The sequence below is a fragment of the Cajanus cajan genome, chromosome 6 (assembly GCF_000230855.2).
Source record: "Cajanus cajan strain Asha chromosome 6, NIPB_CcT2T_4, whole genome shotgun sequence".
In the NCBI taxonomy this organism is placed as follows: domain Eukaryota; kingdom Viridiplantae; phylum Streptophyta; class Magnoliopsida; order Fabales; family Fabaceae; genus Cajanus; species Cajanus cajan.
The window spans coordinates 52554464-52563187 of NC_138522.1; the positions used below are offsets into that span (position 1 = coordinate 52554464).

At 33.2% G+C, this 8724-nt stretch overlaps 1 protein-coding gene across 4 annotated transcripts; it reads left to right on the plus strand.

Annotated features, from left to right (window-relative positions):
• The first annotated feature begins 122 nt into the window (after window positions 1-122).
• On the plus strand, window positions 123-8724 carry LOC109796600 (uncharacterized). Of its 4 annotated transcripts, none has more exons than XM_020356294.3 (15): window positions 124-359; window positions 802-929; window positions 1226-1297; window positions 1372-1485; window positions 2120-2188; window positions 2283-2339; window positions 3800-3853; window positions 3942-4004; window positions 4159-4221; window positions 4507-4671; window positions 4752-4907; window positions 5796-5876; window positions 5975-6036; window positions 6608-6743; window positions 8384-8724. In XM_020356294.3, exons 1-14 carry the CDS (start codon window positions 197-199, stop codon window positions 6702-6704), a joined length of 1344 nt encoding a protein of 447 aa, XP_020211883.2. In that variant the 5' UTR covers window positions 124-196; the 3' UTR covers window positions 6705-6743; window positions 8384-8724. The 4 variants fall into 4 exon arrangements, with proteins under 4 accessions (XP_082933722.1, XP_020211883.2, XP_082933721.1 ...); XM_020356293.3 differs by having other exon boundaries at window positions 126-359; window positions 6605-6743; XM_083077595.1 differs by lacking the exon at window positions 8384-8724 and having other exon boundaries at window positions 5975-6040; window positions 6608-6699.

Here is an 8724-nt window from a genome sequence, read left to right on the forward strand (position 1 = left end):
TATTTACTAAAATAAGTGCGTGCATATACTAAATTGTAGTGAAAGTGAAAAAAGAAAAGGCTTCCTTGATTCCGACGAGGGTATTATTATTATTATTATTATTATTATTAAATTTTATTATAATAAATATCAGAAACGCAGAGAGCGTGTGGTTTTCTCCGAAGCTTTGTTGGCGGCAAAGCAAATCTGCATTGCGATGGCGCCTCCGAAGCTCTTCGTCTTGGCGCTTTCAGTAACCCTAATTCTGGCCCTCGCCGGTGCCGAAGCCGATGTTTCCATCGAAGGAAGAACCAAAGAGCCTGATGCCTCCGCTTTCAAGATCCAATTAGATCAACTCTATTCTAAGATCCAAAGTCTCGGTCTGTTTTCATTTTCTACACCAACTCGATTCTTTCCTTTTATATATTTCAATTTTCCAAGTTACACTGTTCAGTTACAAATACGATTTTATTTTATTTTATTTCTCTGGAACTTTTTTGTTTGTGTGTAAACTAGGACCGTGTACGGTTATGCTCGTGAATCGTTGTGTTGTCGTGTTTGCAACTTTTCAATTAGTGCAGTCACTCAGCAGAAAGCGTTGTGTTTTAAAAGCATTTTCTGGAGTTTTATTATGTTGTTGATTGATTTCTACACAAGTCGGTTTCTTGCGTAGTGGCTAATGGTTTATGATTGGAGTTATCATTCGAATTCCAAGGAGTTATAATTCCCTCACTTTTATTTTTTTCATCGGACATGTGGTGGTTTCTTCTGATGGTTTCGTTTTCATAGCTAATACACATCGTGCCTAATTTTATTTTGAAGAATCTCAAATCAGTGAAAAGTCTGAGGAAGTGAAGAACAAGGACGAAATTGTAGCAGAAAAAGAAAAAATCATTGAAGAGAGATCGTTAACCATAAAATCCTTGCAGACTGAAATTGCTTCTCTCCAGGTGTGGGACCAGACCTGGCTTACAGTTTTTCTTCATTTTTCTTCTTATTTTTGAATATTGGTTTTTGTATTTCTTTACATAAGAATAATTTGAGTAACAGTGGTAAATGGTAATATCTTATTCTCAGACTTTGTTGTTTTTAGAGCATCCATCCCGAAACACTTAACAGAGTCGGAATCAAATACTCAGTATCATTTGCTATTTTGTTTTTTTTGTTTTTGTTTTTGTTTATATATATATATATATATATATAAATTGTTTTTCCTCTCAGAAAATTATTATTTTTTTCCTCTCAGAAAAAAGGGTCGTTGGATGCCGAGGAGCAGGTTGGAAAGGCTCATGCACGTGCTGGTGAACTACAGAAGCAGGTTATGTATGAATGAGCTAGTAGATGATGTATGATCATTATTCCTTAGTGCATACTCTGATATTCTTTATGCAGGTGGACAAGCTTCAAAGGGAACTAGAGACACAAAACAAGGAGAAAGTGAACTGGGAAACTCGAGTACTTCAGTCAGAGAAAAAGATTCATGACTTGAACTCAAAATTAGAAGATGTAAGTTTAGGTTTGGCTACATTTTTTCTCTCTTTCAAATCTGCATTAATTACCTCTCAAGTTTGTTGTCTTCGGAACCAGTTCTTATTCATTATTTACTGTTGATTTTTGTATAAATGTTCTTGTTAAAGCCGTGTATCTTAATTTACTCATTTGAAAAACATTTATGCTTGAGTTATATTCCGTTTTCAATTACCTTCTTCTTGTTAACGTGCCCAGTAATAAAATTGATCTGTTATAGGATTACCCTGTGCAACTTGTCATGTTCAATGCTCACAATGGGAAGGGCATCTTACTCTTTGCTTTCTCCATACCTACTTTTTTTCTTTTCATATGTTATTCTCTTTTCCCCTCCTTCCTTGGTGCTGTGATTGTAGCTGGATTTCTAGTTGTGATCAACATGCTCAGAAGAAAATTCTTTGCTAATTATTTTTCATGCATACTACTGTCTACTTTTCCCTTCCACTAGGACTTGATACATGTTGTATTGAATCCTCAAATTAATTAAAAACCAAAGTGTTATAATTTTCCAGAAGTAGTTACCTGTAGGACTGTAATCAATTTAAATTTTGAGTTATCGAAACACAATCTCTTTAATGATCATGTGGTGATTTGAGAAGTACCTTCTTCACAGATTCAAAAGATAAATGAGGAACAGAAGGCAAAAATTCGTAAAACTGAACGTGCTCTTAAAGTGGCTGAGGTTAGTGCATAGATTTTATTGTCTATGTTGTACAGGATGCTTGATGATGTTTTTGATGGAAGTCTCTTGCTTTTCACCTAATATTCTTGTTTAGGAAGAAATGGTGAATGCAAAGTTTGAGGCAGCTGCCATAGAAAAACAGCTGAGGGAGGTAATAATTGACCAATTCATTTGACTAGCTGAACCATGTTATATTTCTTACATGTCTGTAAAATTTGATAGCCAGTTGAAAGCCTCCAAAGTAGTCGAGGTTAATTATTGTTGAGATTTGATCTTGATTTACCCTGATTTCCATAAGATCTACCGTTATTATTATTATTATTATTCCATATTTCTGTTTTTACTATTCTTGATAAGTTACCATTTATTGTATTTAATGCCTTATTGTATAATCCCTAAAATCAAGGGATCCTATTGTTATTGTAATTTTTTTTTCTTTTGATAATTATAATTAAAGGACTGAGGAATCATTCTCCTCAAGCATTCAGATTCATATAAAAATTCAAGTTGGTATCAATACTGTGTCTTCTATTTGAAACTGAAGAATTTCTTTCAATTGTGTCGTTTTATTTTATACATACTTCATCTAGATGGCTAAGGTTTTAGGGTTGTTCTTGAAAATGTTAGCATCTTAACAATAAAAGCAGGAAAATAAATCATTACTGATGGGATGTCAGTGCTTCCTCTGCTTTTAGGCCTGGTTTTTTGTGATAAACAATGTGGCACTGACCAGGGTTCTCAAAAATGCCTTATTTTTCCAAAATCCGCTGGAGGGTCAAGTAAAAGTGAACTGTAAAAGTATAGATGTGATGTCACATACTATATAAAACACTATATTAAAAGAGTGGTCATATATGTACATATAAATAATGGTTTCTTATGTATAAATTCCAATTTAAATTTAAGTACTAACTGAACATAAGGTCATAACTTATATTTCATAAAATAGAAAAACTAAAATGTTATATAATTATCCTTTATTTGGTTTTTTGAGTGTGGGTAGTCTGGATAGGGCTACTATCACCAGCAATACTTGACAGTGCTTAATTTTATTGAAAACACTGCAAACAACAGACCATAGAAACCTCAAACCACCATGGAACCCTGTAACTCAAATGATTATGTGACTTGATCATAGAAAGCTTAGCTTTAACATGTTCGAGTCAGACAGACACTTGCAGACAGCCAGGGTGAGACGAACTTGTGGATTTTGATGTTCCTGACAAATGCCAAACTGCTTTGAGCCTTGCTTAAATCTAGTTTAATATCCATAACCTAGAACACCCTTCCCTGCCCAAATACCCTTTAAATATGAAAATGAAAAATCTTTAGTTGAAATCGAGTTTTCACAATTCTAATTTTTTGAAATGCATTCTGAAATGATTTTAGTATTTTACTATATTTATTTTTTGTCATATCTACCATTTTTTTTTTACTATTTTTAAATTGTAGGATTTTAGCCTTTCCATTTTGGTTTTGAAAGCTGCAGCTTCCCATTTATACAATTAATGATATATTTGAAAAGCCATTTCATTCTGTTTTGAAATTTTGATTATAATAATAGTTATAATTGTGTGTACTGAATTGATCCATATTGGTGTTAATAATCAGACCCATGGTGCTTGGCTTCCACCTTGGCTTGCTGTACACTATATTCACAGTAAGGTGAGTCTATGTTGCATCTCCTCTAATGTTTGTTAGAACAGCCTTCCTCACAAGTTCTGACTTCTGAGTATTTTATTTTATTTGTCAGTCCTATCTTGAGGCTCATTGGAACAAACATGGGAAACCTGCCTTTGAAACCTTTACTCAAAAGGTAATGTTTTGGTGTTTATTTTGACTATCAATCATTCTTATCTGCTATTAAAGTTGACATGTTAATTAATTATGAAAGGTTTATTTTATTTCTTTATCACCACTATCAAGTCATGTTGGGTTCTTCATTTCAATGTCTTTCCTATTTATTCTAGGCCCTAGAGAAAAAGGCACAAGCTGGAAAGTGGGCCGAGCCTCATGTGGAAACCATTAAAACTGTAAGGCCTCCATTTATATCTTTCAGTATTTTGCTATGCTTTGCTGTGGATAGTTCTGTTTATGTGGTAATGTAATGATGACCAAAAGGATTACTGCAATTACTGTGTCCTATGGCTAGGTATTGGACTTGCTTCACCATCTATCTGTTTTACCCTAGATTTGGTATCTATTTGGGAGTTTCCTTGTTTGTAAGAAGCTCTGAATTTTCTTAGATAACCTAGCCAAATTAAATTGTTTTCTTTTTCTTTCTCATTCTCTCTCTCTTCTCTCTTTTTCAATTGAAGAAATGGATCCCGACTGTAAAAGAACACTGGTCTGTTGTGAAAACAAATGCTGAACCTCATGTGCAATTGGTGACCACGAAAACAGTTGAAGTTTACAAGGCATCAAAGAATGCTATTGCTCCCCACTTAAGCAAGGCAAAAGAATTTGTAGATCCTTATTATCAGGTATAAATCTCTTAAATTCATCCTTTATGGTTTGTTTGTTTGTTGATGCATTTTTTAAGGTATTCAGTGCTGGTTGACAGGGAGCTAGAAAGTTCAGCAAGCCATACATTGATCAGGTTGCTATTGCAGCTAAACCTCATGTTGACAAGGTACAAGCGGTTTTGAAGCCCTACACAAAGGTGGTTGTTCATGCTTATGGGAAGTTTTTGGAATCAGCTACTACATATCATCGCCAGGTTTCAGTCTTCATCTTTTGCAAAGACATTGAAAAAATTATGCAAATCTTTATTGTATATGTTGATATTTATTGCTGATGTCAACACTATGATTGTTTTTTACCATGTATTCCTGTTGCACTGTATCTACTTAATAGAAAATTGAAAATATAAAATTCGGCCAGCATCTTTGTCTTTTGAAATTTTATAGTTGCCCATTTCTGCAATCAGTCTTAGTTAAACAAAAGAAAATTTGTGAAATGCTTTTGTTTTTGTCATTATTTGTTGCTGATGTCAACTATTTTATGGTTTTTACTTGTATTCCTGTTGCACTGTAACTTCTTATCATAAGATTTAGTATATAAACTATGGTTGGCAGTCTGTTTGTCTTTTGATATTTGTAGTTGCCCATTACTGCTATCAGTCTTGGTTGTTATAAAAGAATGAAATACAGTGAAAGCCAACTTGATGTTGTTGCAGCACCATATTTAAGTATTTATTTTATTTTAGGGGGCTGTATGAGTGTCTGCTGGTTATATGATATTTTCTTCTTGACTATTACATGCTATGACTGCTTACTTTAGTTTGGAGATCATAACATAATTTGAGCATAGTAGTGAATTTGCTGAAGGCAGATGTGGTTCTAAGTGTTAATGTTCCTTTTCATTTATTGTCGGTTGATATGTAGAACTAGGATTTTATTTTCTTGACTGCATATTGATAGAGTTTCACTCAGATTTAGAATCTGGAATAACATTTTTGCCTTTATTGCTATTACAATAGTAAAGACATCTGTTAACTTTTTTAATTATTGTTTAATCATTGAATGCTGAAAATTTGGCCTGGTATTGATATAAGGATACATTATCTTTTTTTGTTACTTGAGTATTGATTTTTTCCCTCATTAAGGTCCAAGCTACTGTCCAAGAGACTCTGAAAAAGCACGAGCTTACTAGACCTCTTGCTACTAAAGAGTTGGAATGGTTTGCGGTATGTAATGGATGATTTTATCTGTCTTGATTAATATTACTGAAATTCACTCAGTGATCAGATTATTTGACAGATATTGTCAATTTGCACTCTTGCAGGCCTCTGCCCTTTTAGCTTTACCAATTATTTTTGTGGCTAGAGTGTTTTCAGCTGTTTTCTGGTGAGTCTTAGTTGTCTTATTCAAAAATCCATATGCTGAATCACTTTTTGTTGATTTGTATGTTCTCTTGATATAGGCTTAAATATGTTTAGTCCCTAAAAAATAAGTAGATTTTGATTTTGGACTTTGTTAAACCTTTTCTTTACTTTTCATCATTCTTAAATTTACAAGCAGTTTTTGGTCTTTGTAAAATTAGCAAATTTCTGTTTGGTCGCCATCTAATATTTTTATTTGATTTTTATCCCTCAAAACTTTGAAATCACTATTTTTGATCCCCAACATTTATTTTAAGCTAAATAAATAACATTTATTTTCTAGATTTTGAAATTTTTTAGAGGTATGACATGCTAGCAGACTAGTGAGTGTCACTAGGGATGGTGATGGTCACTTAATATCCCGGTTTAACACAAACAATTAACAAGGATCACATAATAGCAGGGATAAAAAATAATGATTTCAACATTGAGGGATGAAAATCAAATAATTTTTTTTACAAGGACTAAACATATTTAAGCCTACATATATTTTTGGAACTTATAATAGTAACAAACACTTTTATTTTCTGCAGCAGCAAAAAAGTGAATAAACCTGCTCGACATGGACACAGTCACCATGCACGACGTAAAGCTAAGCGAGGGCATCCAGACAAAGACAAGCAAACAGCATGAAGTTCGTTCCTGATTATTTTTTCCTGGAAAGAAATTTAGGTATGATGTTTTATTATTGGTTTGATTCAGGATGTTTTTATTACTGTGATTGTAATGACTGTAGCCCATTTTCATCTTATATTTTTTTTTGTGACATGTATGATTCAAAGCGTGCTTTGATATCTTTACCATAAGCTGTGTTATCATGCTGGTGTGGCACAATTTGCTTTGTGAATATCAATGAAAAACATTCACAATACTCTTTGACACATTATTATTGGGTAAAATTCATGTGGGTTATACTAAATAATATGAGTCAGTCCTTATTTAAGAGGTCCCACATGACTTTCACCTAAAAATAAGAAGTCTTAGGACAATGTGTGTGATTCTTAGTTGTGTATATGGTAAAGTTTTTGTTGGGAAAGTTAAAACCTACTTCTATGATCTCTACTTCAAAAGGGATAGTCTCCAGATTTTGGTTGAGGGTAAAACAAAGCATGTTAAATGGGTATGTTGCCATTTCTCAATTTTTGTGTCCTGAACTTCGTAGTCATCTTGGATTTTCAATTGGGGGGGCTAATTTGATTTACTTCCAAATTAGAGATCTAAAGGGGAAATAATTTTGTGTGTTGAACTAAACATCGTTGGAATACTTTGTTCGATCTTTTAAATACCCAAACCACCTTGTTGTGAAATGATATTTTTCTCAGAGGATAACATTGTATCTCTAATTTAAATTATAAGATAAGAAGCTTCAATGCCCGTGCAATCTTTAATTATATTTGAGGATTACATTTTATTAGCCTTATTATTTGCTAGGGTTAATATTCCTCCTGGATCAAATAGTGTGGTCAATAGAAAAATAACTGTCACATCACTGGCATATAATTCAAAATTACAAATGTTTTTGAAGGTGAGTGCAAGACATTAAGTGCCATAGCATGTGTAATTCAATGTAGTTATTTAGTTAATTTTCCCTGGGTTTTGTCAATGTGATTTCATTTGGAAATGTAAAACCAATATTTGTATGACTATGATAATTTTGTTTTGCATTTGGAGATACATCACTGTAGAATAAAATATTTTTTCTGGGTGTGTTATAGAGGAGATCTATGAGCAAGTGTAGGGAGAGGGAGGGTAGGATAAAATGGGGGAAAAGTGCGGTTTTGATCCCAGGATCAAGCAGTCTCCGAAAGGGACTTGGTGCTCATTGAGTTAAGGCTCTTTTGCTAAACTAATTTTTTTATTATCTTAATTTAAGCTCAACAAGTAAAGAGCATGGAGAGTCTTGGAATTTAGAGGATACTTTGTATGCTCAAATCTATTTGAATTTGATATGACGAGAAGAGTGAGGGTCATAAAAAAACAAGAGAAGTGGAATTCACTTGGTTACATTGTCTGAGCATCTTATTGGTTTAAAATCGCTTTTAGTTGATTGAAATGCGTTATACTGCTTTGGGGTGTTCACAAGTCTTCTCAAATTCTATATGTAGTGAGACGACTGGACATATGAATTGTGGTACTGCTAGACATATATCTATCATAAATGGAGGCATGAAATTATGTTTCATTGCAGCATTTCTTATTTCATTAGAATGCTAATTGTTTATTGCGCAGTTGAGTTTCTTTTACATCATTTTGTTTTTCACTAACCATATTAAAATATAATGCTGAAAACATATCGTTTCTGTTTATTGCAGATAATTTTTTCTGTTTGCATGGGCTTATTGAGGACTATATATTTCCTGTCGTGTGGGGTTTTGAACATTTTGCTTCTCTTTTTCTGGGTGAGGTAACTTAGGATATTTCACTGTAGAGTTGGGCACACAGTATGGTTAGGTGTTGATGTATTATGACTGTGTTATATTTGTTATTAGACCTTGCACTCCCTTTTTTGCCGGTTTTATTTTCTTATATTCTTGACATAGTAAAAATGTTTCCACTTAATGTATGTTTATTAGAATCAGAATCTGCTTATTGCGGTTGTCTGTGGAACTTGACATTTATTACTAAAAGAAACTAATTCATGGGTGGTTCTTCA

Bases quoted from the DNA above. Each gene is read 5' to 3' on its own strand.
- LOC109796600 (XM_020356293.3), top strand. From the start codon at position 197: ATGGCGCCTCCGAAGCTCTTCGTCTTGGCGCTTTCAGTAACCCTAATT. The intron at 930-1,225 runs GTGTGGGACCAG...TTTTCCTCTCAG, and splicing joins CTGAAATTGCTTCTCTCCAG to AAAAAAGGGTCGTTGGATGC. The intron at 5,877-5,974 runs GTATGTAATGGA...GCACTCTTGCAG, and splicing joins AAGAGTTGGAATGGTTTGCG to GCCTCTGCCCTTTTAGCTTT.